We start from the raw sequence: 27,325 nt of genomic DNA, 5'->3' as shown, positions 1-27,325 counted from the left end.
ACGCGTTTCGGGTTCAAACTGAAACAGGGGACGTTTACATCGGACCTAAGGCAGAAGCTCTTCCCCTGTGAGGGTGCTGAGGCGCTGGCACAGGGTGCCCAGAGAAGCTGTGGCTGCCCCATCCCTGGCAGTGCTCAAGGCCAGGTTGGACACAGGGGCTTGGAGCAAGCTGCTCCAGTGGAAGGGGTCCCTGCCCGGGGCAGGGGCTGGAGCTGGAGGAGCTTTAAGCTCCCCTCATCCCAACCCAGGCCGGGATCTATGAGCATTCACCGCTTCGCACCCATAACTCCGACTGTAAGGGGCTGCGGGGGGGTGACATCTGCCCTAACACCCATCACCGCAGCCCCTGCTCCCACAGCAGAGCCCCCTTAGGGCTCGGCCGGGGGCTCCCCGTGCACCCACCGGTGGCAGTCGTGCCAGACCCAGGCGTGGCGGCCGTTCTTGGGCCGGAAGTCGGACTGGCCGTTGTTGTGGATCTGGGAGGAGAAGCGCAGGAGGCGGCGGTAGCCCGAGGTGATGGAGGTGTTGGCGGCCGAGCTGGCCAGGCAGCTCTCCTCCAGGGCACACTGCAGCATGAACATGGGCCGGTCCTCCAGGTACGCCGTCTGCTCCACCAGCTCCGCGTTCAGCACCAGGTCAGGGGCGGCTGCAAGGGAGGGCTGGGGTTACCCGGTGCTTACGGACCCCCCCGGGCTCGCTGATGCTAAAAGGAACCCGAAGCCGCGTTACTCACTCTCTGAGCAGGAGACGCCAGCCCCGAAGCGGCCGCCTCCCCTGGGGCAGGAGACGTGGGCTCCGTCGTGCCGGCAGTGGGCCAGGGACATCTCCGTGCCCGAGCACTTGACGCCGCTCATGACGACGCTGTCGGCGCTGACGTCCCCGTGCCAGTACCAGGTTTCCTGGGGAGAACAAGGAATTTCACCCCCTCTTTGGTGTTAAGGGACTGCTGGATCCTTCCCCTCTACCTTGCAGTCTCCCTCCGGGGAAGAGCGGTGCAAGAGCACACAAGGAGACAGACGATGCCGAAGGATGCTGAGGCAGGGAAGAGTGACTTGGGGAATGAGCCCAGGTCTGTTTAAGCAGAAGACTGGGGTTTAATCCCAGTCCCTTGTGCCCTGCCCCTGACCACCGTTTAGCAAATCTTTCTCCTTGTTTCAACCTGGTTTAAGTCTCTCCTTGGTTTTAATCCAGCTCTAAGCTCGCTTTTCCACCCTGATGCATTCATCCTTGGGCTGTTCTAAGCCATTTCGGCCGTGCTTTGGGAGAGATGCCCAGCAATCAAAGCACATCTGCCTTGTGACATCTGTGCACTTGGGAGGGCCACGAGTAATGCCAGTGCCCGCTTGCACAGGAGAGGAGGCAGCCTCCACAGCCGTGCTGGAATGCCACTGGAAACAAGGCATTTGAGGGTAACCAGGACTAAGAGGGTCTCGTAAACCTCCTGGTCTCAAGGGGGGATTCAGCGATGCTCAAACCCTCATCTCCATCACGCAGCTCTCCATACGGATGGCAATAACAGGGAAGCTGCAGTCGCAAAGCTCGGCACGAGGGGAGGGAGGAAAGAAGGAAACATTCCTCGGTCCTGCTGGTGTCAGAGCCCGTTTCCAGGAAGACAAAACCCCTCCGTACGACCGCTCCCGTCGCAGCAGCCCTCTGCACGCCCGCACACAGGGCTGCCCTGTTCCACACAGGGTGGCTTTATGCTCCCGGGGCCGCTGCAGCCGGGCTGCACAGAAGGGCTCTTTCTGCCCTGAATACCGGCAGCCTCAGCCAGAGGAAAAAATGTCTTGTTCCTCGCCGGCCTCTCGGGGCTGTGTCAATAGAGGCAGGCGGCTGGAAAGGCCGTGCTGCAGGGACGTGGCTCTCCTCAGCCCTTGTGCTCTGCTTGGCATCTGCACAGGAGATCAGCTGGAGGAGCCGGGCCGTGCATGGAGAGCGCTGCAACGGCGGCTGCAGCCTCCCGAGCCCTGGACCCGCGCATCCCCTCTGCCAATGGATAACGCTTGAACCAGGTGGAATCCGCCTGCCCCTGAGCCCCGTGTGTCCTCCTGGACCCAGCTTACAGGAGCAAGCGCAAACTGGTTTCAAGTGGGCTGACTCCAGGTTAAACTCCGCTCCCATGCGTCAGGGCAGGCTCAGGAGTTCAACGCCCTGATGGTTGAGGCAGGGCCGAGAATCCACATGGAACCAGAGTGCACCCAGGGATAAGGGAGCCAGGCTTCCCAGGAAACCTGAGCTGGGAAAACAGCAGCTTTGCAACAGCTTCTGCTCCGTATTCCCCCCAGGGGCTGCTGTGGGTAAGGTTTGACCTCCAGGACCTCTCTAGGTAATGCCCTGAAGTGGAAGGCTGTGATTTGGTCCTACACCTGGGGTGGAGCAACCCCAGGCACAGCTACAGGTTGGGCAGAGAAGAGATTCAGAGCGGCCCAAGGAGAAGGACTTGGGGGTGCTGCTCGATGAGAAAATGAACATGAGCCGGCTGCAGTGTGCGCTCGCAGCCCAGAAACCAACCGCATCCTGGGCTGCATCCAAAGGAGCGTGACCAGCAGGGAGAAGGAGGTGATCCTGCCCCTCTGCTCTGCTCTTGTGAGACCTCACCTGGAGCATTGTGTGCAGTTCTGGTGTCCTCAGCATAAAAAGGACATGGAACTGCTGGAACAAGTCCAGAGGAGGCCACGAGGATGAGCAGGGACTGGAGCAGCTCCCGTATGAAGACAGGCTGAGGAAGTTGGGGCTGTTCAGCCTGGAGAAGAGAAGGCTGCGTGGAGACCTCAAAGCAGCCTTCCAGTACCTGAAGGGGGCCTATAGGGATGCTGGGGAGGGACTCTTTGTCAGGGACTGCAGTGACAGGACAAGGGGTAACGGGTTCAAACTGAAACAGGGGAAGTTTAGATTGGATCTAAGGAGGAAATTCTTTCCTGTGAGGGTGCTGAGGCACTGGAATGGGTTGCCCAGGGAGGCTGTGAGTGCTCCATCCCTGGCGGTGTTCAAGGCCAGGTTGGATGAAGCCTTGGGTGGGATGGTTTAGTGTGAGGTGTCCCTGCCCATGGCAGGGGTTGGAACTGGATGATCTTGAGGTCCTTTCCCACCCTGACTGTTCTATGGTTCCATGATCTGTTGGGTTTTGCTTCATTCCTCCTCCTGCAGCATCCCCAGCCGAGCACCCCGACACCAGCACCCGAGGGCAGGGGCTCACCTGGAAGGCATGGCTGGCAAAGCCCAGCCCCAGCTGCCTGCACACCACCATGGCCTCCACCGTGCTCCAGTTCTCGCTGCACACCGTGCCCCACCGCAGGGTCCCGTTGCGCTCGGCCAGCACCTCCACCCGGCCCTCGTAGGGGTTGCGGCCGCCGCTCAGCCGCAGCTGCAGGGCACAACGGAGCACACGTGAGAGGCAGCGCAGCTCGAGGGCGAGAGGCCGCAGTTGGGGCTTCTCGAGGCCACAGAGCCCAGAACCGCGCTGCCAGATCCCATCCCAGCGGGGACGGGCGCCGGCGTTACCGGCTTGCACTGGTTGCAGCCAAAGCGGCGCTTCACCCACTCGACCTCTGCCGAGCTTGGAGGAGCTCAAAGCTCAGCACAAAAAGGGAGCATCACCCTCATTCGCCCCCCCCGGCCAATACAACGCAATGTTGAAATCACAGCTTAGGTGGAAACGATTCCTGCACAGCTCCCCTGCATAGCGAGGGAGCGCAGATGATGCTCCGGGTTGAACACATCTCGCCATGCTCCCTCCCATGTGGACCGCTTGGTTTCTCACCTGATTCTGGAAGCCCATTGCTGGGACGTTGCATCTCACGGCAGCATCTTCTTCATGGTTACAGCCCTGGGACTCCATGTTGAACTTGCAATCTGTGACTGACTTCTCGAAGCCGGTGCAATCAATTTCGTTTAGGTGGATCGGACCCATGCCTTGGGAGGAAAGGGAAAGAGAGGTTTTACCTTCGGCCCACGCTGCTGTATGGTGAAGGAATACCCAGTACCGGTCGATAGCCCAGCGCAGGCATCAGAGCGCAGTAATCCTGAAAACATTCCAGGCATTTCTTGTAAAAAGCCAGCAAAAAGCTGCAGGATAAAAGTCCTCATTTTACCATTGAATTCTCCCCAGCAGCCCTGGGGCTCGGGCACCAGAAAGCTGCAGGAAAAGCCAAACCGTTCCCTTGTTGCAGCGCTCACAAAGCCCAGCTGCAGGAATCCTCCTGGCTGGGTTCCTGAGTGGGAATCTTGCTCCCAGCCAAGGCCTGGCATTTGGATGGGACGACAAAATGTAACGGCGCGGGGATGCGTGGGGAGGCAGAGGAACAGCTCGGGGCAGGTTTGCGGTACCGGCTCCAGCACCGCTGATGGAAACAAGAGCGAGCATCGTTTCGTACCGCAGAGAACGGCCTCGAGGGGCTGGGAGCCAAAGGGGATAACCTGGATCCTCTTTGGACAAGTGGCAGCAGAAAACTGCTGCTTCTCCCAAAGAGAACCAGTACCTGGGACAAATCCTGCCTGCAAAGCCCTCGGGTCCTGTTTCCAAAGCTGGTTAGAAAGGGGTTCTTGGGGGATGAATCAGAGGCTCCAGCAGATGATCTTCATCACAAAGAACAACCAGAGCCTTTCCTGGAATACACATAATCCGCTCCTGATCCTGCTCTGCTAAAGGGAAGGACATGGGAGGGAAGACAACTTGGATCGCAAGCAGCACTTCCTGCCCCCATGGCCTAAAAGAGCTTCCCCCAAAGAGATGAGCCCAGGTTGGTGGCTCAGCACCATGGCCCTGCCCTCTTGCTTTGGCATTCCATTGGGATGACTGTGCTGGGCTATTTCAGTGGGGAATGTGAGGCTGGATCCGTGCTGCATTCCTGGGGCATCACCCTCCAACTCCGGTCAGCATCAAGGCATTCCTCCTACTCCAACTGTTCGGTGGCTGCAAAATGACTGGGTCAGTGTCAGCGTTTCCAGATGCAGACCACAAACAGGAGTTTAATGAGGGAGAAGCAAAAAGCGGCCGGATCCACATTCCCTGGCAGCCCCGGCCTTGGAGTCTGCTCCTTCATTGTAGGGATCTTGTGTGATGCTGCCTGAACACTCGCCTCCCGCAGGTCTCTTTGTGTTACCTGGGACCCGCAGGCACTGCACACTGATGGAACAGGGAGCCCTGTGACACTGGCTCTCCATCCCAGCAGCGATGAGCCTGATCCTTCCCGTTAGTCTTTGACCACACAAATGCATCAAGACGCAGCTGTACCAAGGCACAGCGTGAGCCCACGCACAGACACCGCGGCACGGAGGTGAGATGGGGCCAAAAGAGCTCCTTTTCCTACCACAATGTGGCTGCTAAAGGGAGTTCCTATGGGCGCATCCTCCCAAGGGCCAGCTCTGAGCGGGTGCAGCGATTGATGCCCAGTGCTCCAGGGTAAACGGAAGGAAAGGGAGTGGGCATCAGCAGCCGCCGCTGAGATTCCAGGCTCTGGGAGAGGGAAGAGCACGTCCTGCTCCCTCCCGAGGCAGCTGCTTGCCCCCCGTGATGCCCCTGCTGTTTCCTGGATGCAGCTGAGCACAGCAGCAGCTCCCTGCATCCCGCTGCCGGATCCAAGGGGCACGTCACGTTTTGAAGCTTCCCAGCTCCTGGCCACCACCGCTGCGCTTTGCAGGCGCTGTTAGGCTCCGAGTTACCCTTTACCACAGCTTGGGATTTAAATCAGCTCCCACCTACAGCAAATCCAAAGCCAAACCTGGCTCTGAACTGCTCAGATGCCCTTCTATTTATAATGGGATAAATTCATGTTCCGGACGTCAAGTGGAGAGTGGTTGAGGTCCGGATCCAGGACCCATTTTTGCCAGGAGCCTCCAGTGATGCCTTACACCACAATGCGGATCTGGAGAGCTTCCAAAGAGCATTGAGAGCAGCCAACGTGACAACGAAGAGGCAATTACTGGGGGAGCTGCTGCAGGGAAAGGTGGAAGCCATCACCAGGAGCCGTCTTTCAAGGATCAGCTCCCAAGTCACACATTCCAGTGCAGCCCCAAGCTCCTGACTCCAGAGACTTAAGGGCAGAGAGCAAACTCCCTGTCCTTCCCCCCGACAAAGACCCCATTAAAACCAGGCTCTGCCCTGGGTGATGGAACCGGACAAGGCACGACCGGTCCCTGAGCTCCCATTGCTCTTACCTTGCCCGAGCCTGGCTCCTGTTATGGCCTCCTTGGCGCTGCCGAAGCCCAGCTCCCGGCACACCACGCTGGCTGACACCAGGTTCCAGTTGTCGTCACAAACTGTTCCCCATTCCCCATTCTTCAGCACTTCCACCCGGCCCTCGCCAGTGTTGGCTCCTCCTTTCAGCCTCACCAGTGGTTGCTGGAAGACACAGAGAGAGGAGGGGGTCCCGCTGCCCGGGACCAAAGCATCCTTTCCTAAAGCCCTTACTTATGGCACGTGGCTGCAGGCAAGTTGTGGCCCAGCAAGTGTTACCCCACCTTAAACCAACCAGCACACGATGGAAAGGGCTGAAAGTGCTGGGTGAAAGTAGCCTTTTACCTGTTGAAAACCACAGTGTGCGCAGATGCGTTTCTTGCATGGGCCCAGAATAAAGGGATGTTTTATTGCTCCGAAGTTTGGGTGCTTGGATTTAGGAGCCTTTTCCCCCCAAGCAGTTTTGCAGCCCCACAACGCAGTGGTTGGCCATGGAACAACCCAATCTCACAGCATCTCCCGGGAGCCTCGGAACAAGGAGGCTTCGGAATTGCCCTGAGCCAATTCACACAAGGCTTTTCCCACTTGCTGCCTGTGGTGCTGCCACTGGATGGGTTCGTTTGCTGCACCCATCTCCAGGCAGCGGTCCTGGGAAGACCAACATGGACCTCAAGGCGCATAGAACCTGTCTGCTGCAGGTGCAGGCGGTGGGATAAGTGATGGCCAGCTCTGGTTCCATCAATCCCTGCTCTTTCTATTACCGACCATACATCACTTACAGCTCTGCCCGGTACCAAGCAGAGACCATCCAAGAGATGCAGCTGGAAGCCCGTGCAGCTCTCCAGGCTGGGGCCACACCAAGGACACCCAAAGCCTGCACAAAGGCTTAAGGAATTACTCGGCAGCGTGCGCGGCTCGGGAGATGAGCAGTGATGAAGTTCAACCACAAGTGCAGGGTCCTACACCTGGGTGGAGCAGTCCCAGCACAGCTACAGGTTGGGCAGAGAAGAGATTCAGAGCGGCCCAAGGAGAAGGACCGGGGGTGCTGGTCGATGGAAAATGAACATGAGCCGGCTGCAGTGTGCGCTCGCAGCCCAGAAACCAACCTCATCCTGGGCTGCATCCAAAGGAGCGTGACCAGCAGGGCGAAGGAGGTGATCCTGCCCCTCTGCTCTGCTCTTGTGAGACCTCACCTGGAGCATTGTGTGCAGTTCTGGTGTCCTCAACATAAAAAGGACATGGAACTGCTGGAACAAGCCCAGAGGAGGCCACGAGGATGCTCAGGGGCTGGAGCAGCTCCCGTATGGAGCCAGGCTGAGGAAGTTGGGGCTGCTCAGCCTGGAGAAGAGAAGCTGCGTGGAGACCTCAGAGCAGCTTCCAGTACCTGAAGGGGGCCTATAGGGATGCTGGGGAGGGACTCTTCGTCAGGGACTGCAGTGACAGGACAAGGGGTAACGGGTTCAAACTGAAACAGGGGAAGTTTAGATTGGATCTAAGGAGGAAATTCTTTCCTGTCAGGGTGGTGAGGCACTGGAATGGGTTGCCCAGGGAGGTTGTGAGTGCTCCATCCCTGGCGGTGTTCAAGGCCAGGTTGGATGAAGCCTTGGGTGGGATGGTTTAGTGTGAGGTGTCCCTGCCCATGGCAGGGGGTTGGAACTGGATGATCTTGAGGTCCTTTCCAACCCTGACTGTTCTATGGTTCTATGGTTCTATGATTCTATTTACAAGACCTTTCACCTCGGAGGCCTGGAGCCTGCGTACTCCTGAGGGCTCCGGGCTGGCAAAGCAGGGACAGGAGGGTGCTGTTCGCACCACAGCAGTGGCCTGAGGTGGGGTCAAGATGAAGCCCACTTCTCAAGTCACGGACTGAGGGCTGGGTGATGCAGGCAGCACCCTGGGGCAATCAACGCCTTGGGAAATAACCCCCTGAGCCAGCATTAGGAGCCTCCAGACCTCGAGATCACCCCTGTATCCTAAGGCACATCCCTTACGACTGCAATATTGCCCTTAGCATCAATCTAAACAACATTGCTGCCAGTTAAACGGCTCTTTCCTATGCAGTCACGCTGAGAAAACTGACGCCAGGGTCATTTTCTGGGGCTTTTGCACATCTTCTGATGCTACGCTCAGCCCTTCTCCTTGCTGGACTGAACACACAGAGCTCATTCAACCCTTCTGCCTAGGAGCAAAACAGAGCATCTCCTCACCTCCTGCCTGAAGGCTTTTCGGAAGCCACTGTGGCTGCTGGGGGCGAAGGCCCGGCCCGGGACACAGCTGACTACCGCGGGCATCCCGTTGTCACACGTGGCGTTCTTCTCCGCATCCACATTGAGGTGGTTGCCCAGTTTGCAGCTGGAGATGTGAGCTTCGTTCCCGCTGCAGTCCATGGAGTACGCCCAGTAAAGCTGCTTCCTCCGGCTGGCAAACATCCTGCAAGGGATGGATGGGAAAAGGAGCCCGTAGGAACTGCATTGAGGCAGACTGAGCAGCGTGATTTGATGGCTCATCCGTTTATACCCACAATGACCCCCTGTTAAAGTGTCCCTTGGGAGTAAATAGGTCACCTCCTGCAGCTAAAGATCAGAGCATGAATCCACAGGGAAGCTGGAGCAACAACGACAGGCCCATAATGAAGATCCCTGCATCGTGTACGGGTCAGAAATCAGCTCATTCAACGGCAGTGGGCAAACAGTGCCCGAATCTGCCCCTTTGCTCTGCCATTGAGGAGAGCAGTTGATGCTCAAGTGGGACCTTGGTGCTGAGCTCCAGCAGCCCAAGGGCAGAGGCTTCCATGGCTTTTTGACATGGGAGCATCCCAGGAAGCATCCGGTCCAGCACCATCACTCCCTACTCTTCCTGCACAAGCCAGCTCTGCCCCGCCACCCTCTGTGCTCGGTATGGAAGTGGGAACCTGAGGGAATATTCCCCTCTGCAGACGCGTGGGGAGAACTCCAAAGCAGACAAACAGCGCCTGCCTTGGAGCCCTCATGGTGGGGATGCCTTATAATAGCAAACAGTGACCTCATCCTGGAAACTTCAGGAGGCTTTAACATCTGGTTGGTATTAACAGCCCGTGGTAGGCTGGGGAGAAAGAGCCGGAGAAAGCCCCACCTCATTTCCCCGGGATGGGGAGCGGAACGGCGCTGATTTGTGCGGACAGAGACCCAGGGCATCCTTGTTCGTCACCTTTTAACACAGAAAGGCTGCAGCCCCCCCTCTCCCCGCCTTGGTGCAAGAGTGGAGGTGTGAGGGAGCCGTCACGCTGCGAGAGTTCGGCCAAGCTGGGGTCCAAATCATTCCTGCTGATGAGGAGGCAGGGACCTTCCTCGCATGAGCTTTAATCAAAGCCACAGGCTGAGCCCCACGGCTGCGGCAAGTGGCCGCAGCTTTGGCTAAAGAAGGCATCCGAGAGGGATGTGGGAGCCCCAAACCAATCACTGCCACGCTCGCGCTGGGGGAACTCACCCGAGCACAGTGAACTGGGGCCCTCCCCGCAGGGCTGCGAGCGTCAGGTCTACCCTTGAGGTGCTCTCCAAGCCTTCACTGTTGCTGCCTTCAGCCTCAGGGAGGCAGAAGAGGAGGCAGACTTGCCACCTCCTGCCAAAGCCCTCGGGATCCTGGCTTTGCCAGAGAGAACCCCAACCATGGGGGTTCCTATGCAAGCATGGCAGGGATTAACTGAGCAGCTTTGTAGTGCCGGAGCACACTGGGGAAACCGGGCGATGCTGCTTGGGCTGATGTTGAACCAAGTATCCTGGAACTGCTGAGCTCCTCCATGCATTTATGTGACACATCACGAAGGCGAAAGGCCTCAGGAAGGCGCCGGGTCCAGCTCCCGGCTTGAGGCATCTCCAGCCAGAACCTTCTCCTGTCCCCATCAACAAAATGCATTGGATCCTCCTCTGCTCCCTCGAGCAGAGCAGGGATTGGGAGGAGGAGCTCGCAAGCAGTGCCCACAGCAAATCGCTTTGAAGAATGAACAAGAACATGGAAAGAGCGCTGGGATTTGTTCCGTTTCCTACCATAAATCGCGCTGTCAGCTCCCGAGTCTCGGTTGCGTTCAGGAATAAACCCTTGGCACCGGGACAGCCGTGAGCTGTTTCCTTGCAGGCAAGATCCATCTGCAAATCATTTCACCTCCCACCACTGTGCAGAAGCAGGGGATCAGCAAGCTCAGCATGCGGGCAACGGGGCTGGCAGGGATGCGGGATGGGGCACTCAGCCCCAGCCAGCAGAAAGCCCATTCCAGCCCATCTCCCATGTGCAGAGCAGGAGCGGGGAGGGATCCGCTCTTGGAGAATGGGATTTACGAATGAGGGAGAGCAAAGCCCGGGAAATGAGAGGAACGGTTCTGAGGCTTCACTCACAATGAATGGGATTTGCTGGATAACTGTGCCTCAGTTTTTCCATCCCTCTTGCAAGAGATGGGACAATTACCAAGCCCCCTCTTATTGAAGGCAGATGGCTCCAGCTGCTCCAGTTAATGCTGTTCTTGGAAACACCATAACTAAGAAGCAGGACAAATCTCCTCTGTGCTACCAGGGCTCGTTCATCCTTCCTGCTCCGACGCAGGGGATGGGAATCTCGGAGGGGAGTTTGCTGCCCTGATGGAAGCAAAGTGGTGGCCAGGGCATGAGGCCGCCTGGTACCCATTCCGAACCCACTGCTCGTGCCCCCGGGAAGCCTGAAAGCAGAATTCCACCCGCGTTATTTACCCGATGCTCTCCGGGCCGTGGGGCTTTGCACTGCTCCAACCCAAGGCCCTCCTCAGCTGATCGTGACCTGGCAATGAAACGTGGCCGGGCAGCTCCAGGGGGAGCGCTCAGAAAGAGCAACTCCACAGGCCAAAAGGGGCAGGCAGGAAAGCCACATTCCTGGCCGGAGAGCTCAGCTCTGCCCCTCAGCATCGCCGCTTTCCCCCTCCCCAGGTCACAGCGGAGGGAAGGAATGGGGCAGGATTTCACTTAAACTGTTTCGCATCTGCTTTAGGCTGTTATTCCTAGGGAAAAGTGTGGGAAGAGCCACGTCTGTGATGGAGGCTGGTGATGAAACGCAGACTGAAGCGGTGATAAAAGAGCCCAGAGCTCCTGGCTCTCCAGAAACAGGAAACACGGCCTAAAGCCATCAGCTTGCAACAACCTTCTCCCTACTGATCACTGATTTCTTCCCTCATTTTAAAGCCAGCTACAGGGAGAAAAAGCAGCACTAAAATCACAACTGCATCTTTCTACAAGCACCATCCGGGCTGCGCAGGCAGGATGCTGGAGGAGGAGCAGGGAGGTGCTACCGATATTCCTAACTTAGTGCTCAGTTCAGAGCAGGCTGGAACGGGCAGAGCAAGTCACACACAGCTGGGAATGGCTGCAGCAATCCCAGCCTGGGACCTGGAGGGATGGGAGCCAAAGGAGCTGAACAACAGCGGGAGACACACTGGGAAATGCCCTTTGTGGCAGCTGGAGCCCCACAAACCAGGGCCGGTGAGAGCCAGAGCAGCTCCCATGTGGGTAAAGACATCATGAGAGGTGGGAGACCAGGAACTGCAGGGGTGGGAAGGAGGAACCTGGGCAATGAAGCACAAAGACCTGGTTTATTGCAAGGTGGCTCGGTTGGAGCTTCCAGACCTGATCCTGCAGCTGCTTCTGCGCAGGGATGGGCTCACTTGGCAGCTTGAACCCAAGCGTGCAAAGGAACCCACTGGTGCCTCGCCCCAAGCCCCGCTCTTACTTGTAGACGTTGCTGTTGTATTTCCTCTCGCTCGGGAACCCAAACATGCCACAGACGACGCGGGAGTTCTTCATGGTCCAGTGCCTGTCACAGATCTGCTTCCAGGCCCCCTCATCCTTCACCTCCACGTAACCCTCCGTGACGGGCACCCGCTTGCGGTAGGTGGCGAGGATGGGACGGATCCTGATGTCCTCCACCTGGATGTTCATGTTCTGAAAGCATAAAGGGAGCAGAGATGATGCTGGATTGCAAGGAAACGGCTTCGAGGTGGGAGCAAAACCCAGCTCTGCTTAGAGAGGTGCAGTAGGAGAAGACACAGGGGAGCGACGCAACCTTTCCACCCTGGGCAAATCCATCCTCCAGCCCGTGTGAGAGGATGCTGGTCCTCATTTAGAGAGGAAACCCCATGATTTCACAAATGGCTGCGTAAGAAATCTCCCTTGCTACTTAAATTCACTGAAGGGCTTGTTTCAGAAGCACAGGGGCATTAGGTTGGTCTCAGCTATTATGGAAGTGAACCCAGCTCAGCTTTGCTAGGGCCACCTTCACGCTGGCGAGATGCGGGGAAGCGGCAGGCTCATGTTGGGGGTCCCATCAAGCCCATAGGAATCCCTCCCCTTCCTGGCCTGGGCAGGCATTGGAAAAGCTGGACTCCTGCTGTGCTGACACCAGCACTTCGCTGCTGCCCCAAGCCAGGGTCCTCCTCCAGCCGCAGCATTCCTTGGGACTGCAAATGAGTCACGGAGATTGAGTGGATTTCACATTCGGAGCCTACGTGAGGGCACGGCACAAACCAGCGCTGCAGGGACCCGAGCCCGGGAGCGAAGTTGGGCTGGAAAATCACTGCTGTACAAAAGAGCTACTGAAAACGTTATAACTTGCTTCCAAGGAGACCTTTTCTTGTCAAAACCGGCATAACCCACGTGGTGCTGCTGACGGTTACATCAGAGCTCAGGAATTCTCTCCTCTGCTCACATCCAATGACTTGGAAAAGAAGAATGCCCAGAGCTTTAAAGAGACACAAGGCTCCCGGTCGGGCAGAGGGGCTAAGGCAGGAGATCGCAGCAGGACGTGCGGGGTCCTGCAGGTGACACGTGGCACATCCATCTCCAGCCACTTCCCCAGCACTGATGCAGCCGACAGCAGCCAAGTGGAGACCAAGCGAGCATCTCCCCTTCAACCTCAGCTCTGCTCCCGCTCTGCCCGCACCACCTGGAGGGAGCCACTTGGGCTTGTCTTCCTTATTTCCCCTTTATTATCTCTGTTTTCCACCTATTTTACAGCAAAACACGCGACTGATTCCTCCTTTCCTTCAGCTGCAGGAATCCAGTGCTGCAGCAGCTCAGCATCCATGGAAAACCTGGAAAATGAACTGCTGTGATTTACCCCTTGGGACAGTGCAGCTCATACCGGGTTCATGCTTTGGGCCTAGGTGCTTAGAATCACCCCAGCAACACCTGACGTTGCCAGATCTGAGGCACTTCAAGGTGCCAGAGCAAACTCGCATCCTGTGTAGTCTGGGAAGTCCATTTGCAATGCAGAGAGTTTCTCCTAAGCAAGGTCCCACAACGCATCTCTCTTCCCCCGGAGATGCTGACATAGACACAAACCCAAACCCTGCTCTGCCCTGGGATTCCTCAGTGAGTCCAACTCCTTTGTCATGGGGTTTTTTGCCTGTATTTGCCAAGGATGAAAAAGCAAAGTGAGCAAATCAGCAAGAATTGAGCCATCATTTCCCTCCCTGCAGAGCATTTCAGGCCTCAGATAGCTACAGCAGACCGGCACGCAACAACGTCTTCGTGATGTGGCTGAGAGCAAACCCAAGCCCCATCCATTCCCCTTCCCACTCCCAGAGGGGAGCGTTAGAGCGGAGCACTATTGATAGAGCAGCCAAGGCTTTGCCCAGAGTCTGAATTCAGGGCGTTGGAGAGCTCAGCTTTATAGGGGAAGGCTCCAGCCCAAAGGCTCAAGCTGAGGAGGCTGCAGGTTTCCCAAGGAGCAGGAACCAGTTTTCCCCCTTTAATTCTGCAGCTTTGGATGGCTTCGCTGCAGAGGTTCTGTTACACCGAGGGCGCTCCATAACGCACATAGAGGCACATCTATCGCATATCCAACAGCAGCGTGCAGAGCCCCTGATGGGGAAACCAGGCTCCACATAAAACCCAGAAGCAAACAATCCTTAATGGCTACAACAGACACCAAACTCACCCTCCCCACGCTTTGTGCACACGTGGAGACAAACCCACAACGAGCCGTCCCCTTCACCGGGGAAAACCCATCTCTGAAAGCTTTACCTCTGCTCGCGCCGAAGCCACGCACTACAGCTAGAAGGGAGACCGGTTAAAGCCTCTCAAGGACCACAAAGCAACGGCCTCAGCACCTGAATGGGCGCTTGGTGAGCTCCCACCCCACGTATCAGCCGTAAAGCAAAGCCTTCAGCGACACTGCGGGAGCCAAGCGGTCGTTCAGAGAGCAATGGTACTCTAGGAAACACAACCGGGTTGGTTGCACCCCCCATTGTAGGCATGGAAATAGGGACTCAAGCCCCAGAGCTGATGGGATGTGCTTTGCTCAGTGTGAGGGACACAAAGCAGGGAGAGAGGGAGAAAACCAGGCCCAGACCCAGAGCTCAGCACAAGGGAAAAGCACTGGGGGGGATTCCTACCCACAAAGCACAAGAAGAGACCCAGTTGAGGAGCGAGCTCGAGAGGGTCTTAACACTCACTTGAAACACCCCCCACACACAGCGGTCCTGGGCAGAAAGCATCAAGAGACCTGCCTGGGATGGGTCTCAACAGCCAAGGAGAGAGAAACGGCCCCAAACAGGCAGAAAGGGCACCAGGATGGAGCCCATCCGCAGTGGTGATGCTGAGGAGCGCAGGGCAGGGGATGGAGGTGCTCTCTCTGTCCTCACCTAACCCATATTCGTTGCCCTCCTGCTTTAAGACGCAGAAACCTATGCAGATCATCGTTTCTCCTGTAGAGTGGAGCTCCAGTTCTTGGCTTCCCAAACGCGGGGGCTCTAAGGCTGCAGCGTGGACCAGAAACCATTTCTTTTGCAATATTAAAAACGCAAACCAAACTCCCCCCACAGACTTCAGCCCCCGGGGGCATCTCCTCTCCCCTGTTCAAACCCTGCGCTCGCTTCCACTGAGGTCCCAGCTCGCAGCTCTGGTCCCCTGAAGCTGACTTCTCACAAAGCTCTCTCTTCACATCCCGAGGAATGGGTGGAATCTGTTTTGCTTTAACCATCTGGGGCCCTGCCTCTGAGTCACTGACAAAGTCCCAGCTGTTGAACAAACACAGGGAGATGGATGCTGCAAGACCAAGGCCGGGGACAGCGATCCCCTGGGAACGCGATGCCGCACTGGAGCGCAAGCACTTTTTGTTCTGGGTTTGTGCAGTACAAAAGGGTAAGGGCTGAGAGAGCAACCCCGGATTAGGGGCCAGGGTTGGAACTGACAAAAGCCAAGGCCTTTGCTGAGCTGTGAACTGCTCCGGCAGCGGCAGCCTCGCCATTGCCAATGCAGAGCAGGACAATGAAAAGCACCAGAGCAAAGAAACTGATGACAGGAGCAAGAGAAGGCAGGAGCAGAGCCCTAGAGATGCTGTGGGAGGCTCGGCTCCGGGCAGGATGCTGCTCTGTCCTGTGCACATCATGGTCAGAGGGTTTCTGGCCGAGCAAAGCTTTCACCTTCCCTGTTTCCTTTCTCCTGATCCAGACAAACTGGACCAGATGCTGCACGGAAACCTCCTTTATTACCTGACCTCCCCACTGCAAACCACAACGAGATCACACCCTGCTCCCAGGCTCAGTCAGACATTGTCTTGTGTCGTAGACAGATGGGGCCGCATCCGGCGCGATGGCTGGATGCAGCCAGGGCAAGGGGACAAGCAGGAACCGCAGCCTTGGTGCTTCCTCAGCCCTACCTATGGAGCTCATGGCTTCCACCTCCAGGGAGGGGACAAGCACCAGATCTCTGCCCAGCAAACCCCAACATGCCACGAGCCATCAGAAAGAGCCCATTGAGGAAAGCAGCTCCCAACTATCACCCCCCCCCGCTTTGACTTCCAGCACTAAAGAAAAGCAGTGATTTATCCCAAAGCAGCTTCATTAATAGCGGCTGGAGTTTGCTGCAGAGGAGATGCTGAAGGCCCCTTCTAGGCTCACAAAGCATCAGCACCGACCTTGCACATGGGCATGTGTTGAGAGAAGCAAACATTTACACCAAGGGGACAGAAATTAAGTCACTGTGGTCACAACAAACAGGGACAAAGAAACCTTTCATTGCCAAATGTCCTGAGAACTCCACAGCCAAGACAGAGAGCTGAAGCCGGAGATGGGATAACCAGAGCCTTTGAGCCACTGGGCTTGGAAGTGAGGTTCCTTTATGCTTCACAGACCCCCAAAGAAAGGAAGAGAAGGCCAGAAATAGCTGCTGTGTTTAGCTAGGCTTTGCCTGCCCACCGTCTGGCCAAAGCTGGGGCTGGTCTCAGGTACCAGACCTGTTTGTGAGCATGTAATGTGCTCAGGAATGTGATCTATTTAGAGTATGTCCTATTTGCAGCCTCTCTGTGCACCCGGAGGAAGAGGGTGGACAACAAATATTTTGTTAGGGATGTTTTTGGGTTAAAATGAATTCGCTGTGGTGCGTTTATACAAGCAATCTATTAAGGGCAGGAGTTGGTTCCTGTGGTCTTCAGACTGGTGCTCAACCCATTTAGGCACTTGCAGAGGGGCCTGTGCTGTGTCTGGACAGCCCCAAGTGGCTGCATGGCCTGTTCGGAGAGCAGGGAGAGCGTTCCCTGCCCCTGGGTTTGTGAGCGCCCATGGGATCACTTTGATTTCAGCCTCTGGCATCCTGCACAGAGCTGGGGAAACACTGGAGCCTGTGCACGCATTCAGGCTGCAGCCCCTGGCGCTCTATGAGGGAGCTTGAGGCAGGACCACGCTGCCCACTCGGCCGCTTTCAGACGCTTGTGACCTGCAAGGCAAGAACCCGAGCTGCGCATCAAGCCACTGGTGTGAATCGGAGCACACCGGGTCCGGAGGAAGGGGAGGATGCGATTCCAGCAGGATACGTACCCGCTTTCCCCCTCCTGATGGGGAGAGGCAGAGAGGCACTAACAAAGTCAGACCCCAAGCCCTGCTCTGTCCGCCCGTGAGGAGCTGCCTGTGCAGCCCAGATGCTTTGAAGAGGAGGGGGAAAAGCCCCTCTGAGAAACGCGCTTGATGCCATCACCCCTCGGTGCTGAGCAAACACCGCTCCCCTGCTCCGCAAAGGTGGGCGAGCTCCGGTGTTTGCGCAGCCCCTGAGCTAAAAGGGGACCGGGCTAATTCCGAGCTGGCAGCAGCCCATGAAAGGGCTGCTCTGCTCTGCCCATCCATCACGCTCCCGGACAGAGCCCTTTGAACAAGTCCCAAAGCTAAAAGCTGCAGCAAACAGCAAGCAAAAGCGATGGAGCTTCGCTGCCCTTTACAAGAGACCGATGCATTTCAGACCTGCCCCAGCCTCCGTCCTGTTAAAGGATTAACCTCTCCCTGCCCGTCTCCCATCTCCTTATCCCCACCTTCCTTCACTCTCCCTCGACTGAAAGCTTCCACTTCGGGCTGTGACAAGCAACTTGTAAGGAGCAGGGTGAGGCACTGCCCCTTCCCAACAGGCAGGGAATGGGAAGGCTCAGGGGCAGGAAGAGAAGTGACTTAACCCTCAAAGTATGAGCTGTGATGGGAAAAGATCCGAGCATAGATGTGTGTAAGCCAAGTGGTTTACAGGGATGGAAAAAATCATCCTGTACCACTTATCTGCTGCATTTCTAGACTGGGAGATGGAGAGATGTGCATTGCCCAGGCCAAACAAGCGGCTCGAGGGCGATCGTGCTGCTTTCACAAGAGCGAACTCTGCCTGTCAGAAGCAAAGGGAGGTACAACTGAATACGCAAGCTCTGAGCATCACCTTAAACCAGGCCTGTTTCGAGTCAAGCCTGGTTTAAAAAGCAGCTTAAGGGCAATCTGAAATGTTTCCATTGGAAATCTCAGTGGGATTGGGCGGGTTTAGCTCTGTCAACGCAATAACTGAAGCCAATGGGGCTGGTGGAGAGACCTGACCACAGCACCGCTGCTCAGCAGAGAATTCCAAGCCCCTCAACCCCCGGGCTCATTCCAAAGAGAAAACATCACTTGGGCAAGCTTTGGGCCGCAGCCTAAAGGGCCAGCAGCGTACAAACCAGCGCCGTTTCCTCTGGTGAATGGGAGGTACGATATGCAGGATTCCCAGGCGGCCAGCGTACGTTCACACAAGCCTTTTGACCTCCCTGGTTTGGAGTTTGCGACCCTGTGAGCAACCCCGCTCATCAGCTTTGGCTCAGACTGTGGCACTGCAGCTGCTAATGAGAGAAAGCAAAGATTGAGAGGTGGAAGGCTGAGAAAGGGGGAAGGAGTTCAGCCATTTGGCAGGGAGCTGCGATTGAAGAGCGCATCCGTGATGGCATCCTAAAGATGCGCACAGCACATCACCTTCAGCCTTGGTCCTGCCGCAAGGCAACCAGCAGGAAAAGAACCCTGCAGCTGCCAATGATCCTGTAGGGATCCAAGTAAAGTCAGTTGGGTTCTGTAAAGCAGAAGCAACAAGTTTCCTCCCCCTGTGAATACTGTTACTGATCACATCAGTGGATGCCTTCATCCACCCACAGCTCCCAAGCACTATCAGGACATGGGGAATATGACTTCTCTTCCATCTATTTCTCCTATTGATGACCCAGGCTTCTGCTCCGTGAACTGCTTCAACCTTCTGATTCATTTTACTTCTCATACGTGAAGCTCAAGCACCCACACAGCACCAGCACCAGCTGGCCCTGCGTTACCCGATGTGCTCAACTCATTAGTCAAACCCCGGGGCTGAGCTAATGGAAAAGCAGACCCTCTAAAGCCTTTATGATTAATACAAGAGAGAAGTGACCTCCGTCTAGACGAAAGCATCTTTTCTTCCAGGCCTCTGTTGTGAGGCTTCCCTGTGGCTTTGAGGCAGCGCACGTCTGCCAAAGCCATCACCGATGTTCCATGAGCTCGCCTCATTCCCTGAGCAACAACGGGGCCATTGACAGAGGCAGCTTGGGATCCCTCTGGAAAGCCGCCTTTCCCTCCTGAGCCAAGCGAAGCAAGGGCAAGGCAAGGAAGGGCATTCTGGCTCTCACACCCCACATCTGCCCCCTCGCACAGGAGCTTTCCATGGCAGTGGTGAACAGTGCCTGCTCACCCGTGCAGCGCTCTTCCTAAAGGCGAAGGAAATGCTGGGAGCCAGTGGCTGTGCTGTAACTGCCAGGGTGAGTTGGGGTTAAAGTGATGAAGGCAGCTGTACCCATTGTTTCGGACCATGAGCAAAGCCAAGGTTCAGCCATGGAAACCTCGCTGTGATGGGATACATCCTGGATTCCCTGCCTGCTTGAAAGGATTCGGCTGTAGTTACTGGATGGGCTCTTTTGACCAAGAGCAGCCGCTGACCACACTGACACAGCAGAGCACCTGAAACAAGGGAGCCGGTAGCGGAGTCACCACAAACACTTTCCAACCTCAAAAGCCCAAGGGAAAACACCACTTTCTTCCCCAGGTTCTTCCCAGCTCCTTATTCTGCAGGAATACAACGGATCCTGGATGGTGATTCAAGCACTTAGTCTCAGCCTAACCCAGTCGCAATCCAGAGCCTTTCCCCAGTGACCAGGCCCACGTTTTCCCCTCTTCAATCCCTTTCAGCGCTTCCTGCACACTAATCCCCCATTCCCACAAACATTTCCATCCAGTTATCACGGTTACGTCAGCTCTGCTTAACCAAACTGTGCAAAAATAGCTTTATCTCTCTCCTAAATCCGCCCCTTCCACGCCATGGCTCTGAGCCCTATTCACCTCCAAACCCGACCCTACCTGCTCACCCCTGGTTATGCCAGAGACCTCCCAGCTGTTCCCAGTACCAAAAGGGAGGTAAAGACAGGAAGCAAACTCATTGTTTAATCCTATGAACCAGCCAAGTCACCCGGACGGAAGGTCTGTGAGCACAGCACCCATCGTGTCTCTCTCAATCCGTTCTTAGAAACGCAATAAATCAGTTTGCAACTGAACAGTGACGGCAGCACAGGAGCAACCTCCTTTCTCATTCCTTGTGCTATTAAAACCAACCCCCAAACCCCGCTTCCAAATTCTCATCATACACACAGGGGTCTGACCAGCTGAAAACTGCATCTTCAGCCAGCGTCTAGGAGCACCGTTGAGTTTGCTTTATAACCATAGCGCGCAGCTGGGGTAACCCGCGATGTCCAGCAGCAGGCAGGGATGTCCCTGGAGCAGCAGCGTGCAGCCGTAAGCACCTTTACCTCTATTTGGTTAAGCAAGGAGCTGTCGAACTTGAAGCCGGGGATCCTCTTTTCGCTGCAGACCACTCCCACGTCCTCGGTGTGTTTGCAGTCAGTCACTCCCCAGCCGTTCGAAGTGCACGCAGCCAGGGTGGGCTCCTTCCCGTTACAGTGGACGTTGTCCATCCAAATCTTCCCTGCAGGCGAAAGAAAACAGAACTGAGCCTCATGGAAGGGGTACCTCTGGGCTGCACTGAAAGCAAGCAAGGCGCTGCGCTCTGTGGCAGGGGAAGAGAGCGCTGCTAAAGCGAGCTTGAACAAACCAGCTAAGGAACATCAGTGAGTCACTTTAGATGCTTCCGAACTGGAACCAGCTCTGCCCCACAGCTTCCCCTTATCTGCATGGTAATGAGCAGTAGGCTCAGAATGAAGCAGATCCTTGATGCAGTCAGTGCTGACCTCCTCTGAAAAGAGCCCCTTCGGAGCACACAGCATCACCAGTGCCCTTGGCTTGGCTCGGTTACCCCTCTGGTCACACCACATCAGCCTTCTCTTTCCATCATGTTTCCAATCCCCATCACAGCTCTTGGAGGAAAAGCCCAAGCTTTGCTTGAACACCCCGGCTTCCCACAAGCAGGTCCTTGCCTAAGCTTTAACACAGCCCCATGGACTGGAACCTCCTGGGGTTTGGGTGCTCTTTGAAAGCAAAGGGCCAGGTCCAGCTTCCAGACCGCAATGGCCATTTTTCCTCCAGCCAAAAGCGTGTGCGCACACAGGCACGCACACGTACATGCAAATAACATACCATGCATTGGATATTCTTTACTCAGGTCCCTCAGAACTCCCTTCCAAGTTAAACAGACAAAGATCAATAGGTGCCACCTCCAAAACGTAGGAGCAAAAGCCTCAGCGGCACCTCTGAGATTCCCCTTCTCAAAGGGCTCATTTTCCCTATGGAAACGTGCTGGGCACATGGTGCTCCCCTGGGTCTTTGCCCCCTACATTGCAGGGTGCAAAAGCCAACAAGCAATTCCCCTGTTTTGGGGTACCAAGTGCTTTGCTTGTCTGAAGGGTTCCGTGGCAGACGGGGCTGCCTTGGGGATGCTTGTAGGAAGCATCACTGCATCTTAAACCGGACGGAGAGCTCCGGAATGCCTGGGAGTTGCAGACACCCAGTCTTTGCTTCCCTGGCATGTCCTTACCTTCTCCCTTCCCATACTTGGAGCTGGGTAGCCAAGAGACCGCCTCCACGTAGCCCAGCTCCCTGCAGACCACGTGCGCGGCGTGGATGGAGAAGTCATCGTCGCACACGGTGCCCCATTCGCCGCTGTAGAACACCTCCACCCTGCCCTCGTTGTGCTTCCTCTTCTGCCCCGCGAGCCGGAGCTGGATCTTGGGCACGTTGGCTGGTCTCTGGGGGGGCTGGTACACCTCGGGGGGGGGCTCAGGGTACCCGGGGAGGTAGGGCCAGTGTTCGTACTGGGCAAGGCTCAGCGGGCTCAAGGAGGTGAGGAGCAGCGCGATGAAACAGTGGTTATGGATGAAAGCCGGGGATCTGCCCATCTTCAGTGCTCAGAGCCAAAGCCTCTGCCGGTCAGTGCAGGGAGGTGCTGCGTGCCTGGCCTGGAAGGGAGCAAAAGCTTGGGTAAGGCTCGGTAATGACATGGATTTTGCAGCTCTTGCTTCAGCAGGGAATAGAGCTGAGGAATAGGCCGTGTCCAATGGTACCTGTGATGGCCAAAGTCAAGTACAGGGTTATTCTATGATTCTTGTGGGGTGGAGGAGCTGAAAACCCCCTCCCATTAAAGCAATCTAAGCTTAAGGCAACTGGCCAAACCATTTCAGCTGGAAAACCCTTTTTTCCTATAGAAACAGGTTGCAAGCGCAATGGATTTTTCCTATTTCTCTGCAGACCCAGCAGTTCAGTGGCTCCAGCAAACCTCAGGTCAAATCCTACCAGGACACAACTGAACCCCTTTTCTCCCAGCCCTCCTTCAAGAAAGAAGCCAAACCCATCACTTAAACAGTGGAAACGCAGAAGGCAATGAGATGTGTTACGATCTGCTATTCCTATTGACGTCTGTTTCCCCAATCCAGTGATGGATGTATTCCTCTTGCTGCACGTCTGGTTCCATCTATAGGGAATCGACGCGTTACTGTACACACTTTGCTCACCCTGTCTGTCAATGGGGTAGTGACTAATGGTCTCCAGGTTTGGGTTGCTAAGTCTGGATAAGGCCTTACTTGTCAGACAAGTGCTCCATCCTCCCATAAGCTTGGCATTGGAGATAAGAGCCAGCAATTTACTGACCCATTTGAGGGATTCCATGGAATCCTGGTCCCTGTCTGCCTGCTCCCGTCATCCCCAGCCTCTCTCAGCACATGGAGTGGACAAGCAGCACACAGGGGGTGAGGATTCCATAGTTTCCAAGTGAAGCAATGCCAGAGAGCGGTGGGAAACGGCTCCCAGCCCTTTAAAGCTCTCTTATTTCCTGGCAGCCACCAGAGGGGAGGGAGAAGGGGAAAGACTTGGCTCCAAACCCGGATGCCCAGAAACTGAAACCCTCCCGTGTTCCTGCTCTCTGCTATCCCTAAAACACGCAACAGCCTTCCAGGTCATTTCACCTGATACCGAGCTCAGCCTCGGAGATGCTCATTGGGATTCTGGGCAATACAGGAGGTGTCGTCGTCACTCTTGGCAAAGCCAACAGGGTCGAACACCCCCCAAACTGCCCCACATTTGCTCCTGTTCCCCAAAAGCTTAGAGCAGAAAACCTGGCCCCGAGGATAAGGTTGCCCCCGAGCCCCCTGTCCAGGACCAGCAAAAAGGGATTTGAACGAGCCTGCACGAGCACAATCCCAAACCTTTCCCGAGGGAAACGACTTGGATGCACATTGTGTGCTCAGGTCATAGAGCATCGTAGCTCGTCTTTGTCAGGGGAAGGGACTGGAAAAGCATTCCGGAATCTCCCTTCCAGTCCTATTCCAGCTGTGGAAGCGAATCCTAAAGGAATTCTCTGCAGGGCCTGAGCAGTGCTCCAGGAGACAGCAGCGCAGTGAGCACCGGCAAGCAGAGCCCACCTCTCCTCCAGGCCCTGTCTCCATCCGCTTCAAACAGCCACGCATTCACACAGCAGGAGACAAAGCTTCCCCAGTGCTCGCATCGCCCCCGAAACAGAACCCCCCGTACCCAGAGGCCTCGTTTCTTGAGGTGTTCAAGGGAAACTGCTCAGACTCAGTCGTGAGGTCAGGAAAAGCAGAATCCAGTGGAATAAGAGCACGGGGATATTATTGGCACAAGAAACAGCAGCCCAGGTGTAGCGGGGAAGCTTCAGGAGCCCAGCGCGAGCAGAGGAGCCACCTAACACCATGGTACTGAGAAGGGCTCTTGGCTTTCTGCCTCCGTTCAAGGCTGGTCAGGAGGGACCAGGGAGATGCGACACTGGAGAGGCAGCAGCATCCATCCATCCATAAATCCATCCATCCATAAATCCATCCATCCATAAATCCATCCATCCATAAATCCATCCCTCTGTCCATCCATCCATCCTTCCATCCATCCATTCTTCCTTCCATCCTTCCATCCATCCATCCATCCATCCTATCCATCCATCCATAAATCCATCCATCCCTCTGCCCATCTGTCCATCCATCCATCCAATCCATCCATCCACCCATCCAGGCCACTTCCCGCTGGAGGCAAGCCAAACAGCAGCAGAATCATGTCAGAACAACAAGCCCCAAAGAACAACAGGGAAAACACTGGGAAGCCTCAACAGAACGAATTCCCCCACTAGTCCCTGGGATGAGATGTATGGGCTATGAAACAGCTTCTTCCACCTCTGCCTCTTGGGACCCATTAAACCCGCATCCAACGCACAAGAGCTGGTCTAGAGGGTTGATAAAGCAGTGCAGGACGTTGGGTTTGCGCTGACTATTCCCTTTATTGCAGGGCTCATTCCTCCCCTCACTCCCTTTCCTTAATGGCCTCCAGATTTAACAGTGATGTCATCCTAAAAGTAGATATTTTGGTCTCCCCATTCAAAAGCCTCCAAGAGAGAACATGAAAAATCCCATTGAATAAAGTCAGTGGAAAAGCCAGGAAAATGCTCCAGGTCTCCTGGCTCCCCATCCTCTGCTTGAGGCCATAGGATGATTCTCCATCACTGCATTACTGTGTAATTGAAGGCTTTAAGGCATGCTCCTGCTGGCTGCTGACTCAGCCCTTTTCAGGCTCAGTCTGGAAGGGAACAGACACAGGCTTATAAGGAAACAACAGTTTCGTTGCAAGGTGATATTGATCTTCTTCCGAGGCTGCACTGGTGCAGCCAATGGGATTCTGATCTCCCCAAAGCCAAACCTGCTCCTGCCAATGGGAATTCCTTTTTGAGCATCACCAAATGATCCAAGCAAGAGATGAGCTCGGATCAACCCAGGAACCAGCTTCCTGCTTCCATCCTTATCCAGACAACCAAGGGAAGCCTGGAGGGGTTGATTTGAGTCCTTTGTGCCTGGAGAGCCAGCAAGGCTCCGTGTGGCTTGGCACCCCTTGGGAGGAAGAGGCAGGTGGCACTCGGACCATGCTGCACGCCCGCCTCTCAGCCGGGAGCACCAAGCAGGAATCCTCCCGCTGCATTCCCAGCTCCAAGCCCCACTGCCCGAAGAGCATTCCTCGGGCACAGCCGTGGGACGGGGGCAGGATTCCCGCTGCTGTAGGAGCAGTTCTCCAGGCAAACCAATGGCAATCCACATGGCCCCTCTCCAGAGCTATTGCAGTGAACAGGGATGCTACCACTCGCTTGGGTACATTCCCCACTGCTCCAAGAGGCTCGGCTCCCCTGCACAGGCACTGGAGGTGATGCTGTCGCAGGTTAAATCCCCACTGATGACAACCCCTGCGTAAGAGCCCTCTTGTTCACATCCTCCCTCTTAGAACACGAAGCCGTACGTGTCACTGGCAGGCCCATACACCAAGCAACGGCAATAACCCCAAATCTACAGCAGAGACCCATAAGGCAGAGGAACAGGATTTACCTCGGTGGATAAGGAGCCCAGGAGAAGACCATGTGCCCCATCAAAGCCCAAGCCCCACAGTCACTTTAGAGAGCTGCCACTGCTCGGGAGCCAAAACCTGCTACCTGAGAGCTACCTTTATTTATTACCAGGTACTTCACATCACTGCAGGCCGGCCAAGGGCAACCAGTACCGAATTCCACTGTTGGGAAGCATCAGGGGAGCTTCCAAATGCAATTTGCTGCTTCTGCTCTGTTAGGATGCTGCAGAGAAAGAGAGAGCAAGGTCCCACTGGGCCTTCTCACAGAAGGAAAGCTCACACGAGGCAAAGTTAGAGCCCTGCCATGGCTTTACCAGCCACAAGGTCTCACTCGAGATAGAAACATCACTTGGTAACAACCAAAGGACTTTCTGGCCTCTGCTTCACACCCAAATGTACCTACACAGACACCCAGCCCTTTTATTTCCTCCCAAAACTCAATGAAATATGTGCTGTCTGGAAGAGAAAACAGTCTGCAGTGTTTGCCAAGTGATGAGGATGAGCTACAACAGACAGCACTTGGAACAGGCAGCAAACGCACACCTATAGCTGAGGGATGGATGCTGCTTGCCATCACTTGCTGCTGAACCTAGAGAAGCCCTGATGGACAAACACATCGGTCAGGAAGGAAAAGGCTCTTGGCTTCTGTTTTAAAGACACAGGTCTAACAACAAAGAACCAGTGTTTGTGGCAATTGCCCACCCGAAGCCCTTTACGCCACTGATAACACCTATGAGGTCCGCGTTTAGCGGTGTGCTGCTCTCCAAAGGATGCAGTGATTTCTGCAGCCTGGTCCATGGCCAGCACGTTTCATGCAAGGGCTCAGCTGAACGCTTCCTACAGCTTCCAAATCCAGGCCTCTTCCCAGATCTATTTCTTCAAGTGAAGCAATGCACGTTTGCTGTCAGATTTAGCCCCTGGACGCGTTCATTGCTCATAAAAGGCAATAAAAGCAGCCTGGGGAAGGGTCAGTTCCGAGTATCCTGGAGTCATCCTGAGCACCCCTGCGATGACCCAGCCTCAGGAGCGGTGCCGGCAGGCTGAGGGCTGCAAATCCCAAGCAATGACAGCAGGGAAGTCCCTTACCCAGGGACAAAACTGCTTTGCCAATGGGAAACATCTGCTGCTCTGAAGCCTTTCCCCTGAAAGAGCAGCTCTGCAGAGAGGAGAACTTCAGCTGCTCCTGAAGCGCACCCAGGGCTGCGGCTTTCTGCTCTGGATCGAGCCCATTCTAGCAGGATCCCAGCACATGCATTGCCTGGGCTTGTTTGCAGCACGTCTTTTACTTCATCTTGAGAGCAAGGGGGGAAGACCTTGAACTCGCTCACAACACCTTTGCAACCAGCACTGAGCACCTGGGCTGTCCCACCTCTGCCAAAGCAAGTCTTGGGGGTCGGGATCAGAAGGAGCAGCCCTGTCCCATCCAAACATCCCACTTCCGAGCCAACCGATGGCAGGGAAGGAAAACGGCTCCGAGAGAGAAGGGAAGAAGCGAACTGCAACTCCCAGCCCCGAAGCAAGAGAGGGTTAGAAACGCTCCAAGCACTCATCAACCCCTTCACCTCCAGCGCCGCAGCTCCGGCTCGCCCTTACCTTGGCGTTAGTGGTGGGCTGCGCCGGGGGTGAGCGATGCCCGGTCCTGCCGCATGGAGCTCTTCTTCCTCCCGGGCTGAGCCGAGGGGTCCCCGCGGCGCCGGGAGCCTCCCGCAGCCGGAGCGATGTGGTGCGGGAAGCGGCTGCTTCCTGGCCAATTTCACTGGAGCCAGGGAAGCAAACCCCTCCCAAGAGCCGGCCCCTCCAGCCTCAGTGAGCGGTGATATCATGGGCTCGCCTTGTAACCCGAGCAGAAGGGCTGCAGGCAGGGAAGAAATGGGGGGGGATCGGGGCAGGGGCGCAGGGAAGGAGCCGGGGCAGGGGTGGGAATGCTTCCTCAGGACAGACCCCGGGAATTGCGTCCATGCAGGGCTCAATCACAGCGAGCGCAGGTCCGAGCCTCCCAGAGCGCTCTAACAGAGGAGCGCAGGGTCCTA

The 27,325-nt window shown here is 55.9% G+C and overlaps 1 protein-coding gene across 1 annotated transcript in view; it reads right to left on the bottom strand.

Moving 5' to 3' along the window:
• LOXL2 (lysyl oxidase like 2) overlaps positions 1 to 27,065 on the bottom strand; it is a 35,775-nt gene extending 8,710 nt beyond the window's left edge. The window contains exons 1-10 of the mRNA XM_065659332.1: positions 26,889 to 27,065; positions 21,445 to 21,865; positions 20,264 to 20,439; positions 11,900 to 12,111; positions 8,383 to 8,605; positions 6,157 to 6,340; positions 3,761 to 3,912; positions 3,197 to 3,364; positions 734 to 899; positions 403 to 646 (exon numbers count right to left, since the gene is read on the bottom strand). Of these exons, the coding sequence (XP_065515404.1) occupies positions 403 to 646; positions 734 to 899; positions 3,197 to 3,364; positions 3,761 to 3,912; positions 6,157 to 6,340; positions 8,383 to 8,605; positions 11,900 to 12,111; positions 20,264 to 20,439; positions 21,445 to 21,805 (1,886 nt within the window). The 5' untranslated portion in view covers positions 21,806 to 21,865; positions 26,889 to 27,065. The remainder of the gene's footprint in view (positions 1 to 402; positions 647 to 733; positions 900 to 3,196; positions 3,365 to 3,760; positions 3,913 to 6,156; positions 6,341 to 8,382; positions 8,606 to 11,899; positions 12,112 to 20,263; positions 20,440 to 21,444; positions 21,866 to 26,888) is intronic.
• Positions 27,066 to 27,325: the final 260 nt, after the last annotated feature.

The sequence above is a fragment of the Lathamus discolor genome, chromosome 22 (assembly GCF_037157495.1).
Source record: "Lathamus discolor isolate bLatDis1 chromosome 22, bLatDis1.hap1, whole genome shotgun sequence".
Classification (NCBI taxonomy): Eukaryota; Metazoa; Chordata; class Aves; order Psittaciformes; family Psittacidae; genus Lathamus; species Lathamus discolor.
The sequence above is the reverse complement of the archived record's forward strand: the minus strand, read 5'-3'. Positions and strand labels throughout refer to the sequence as shown.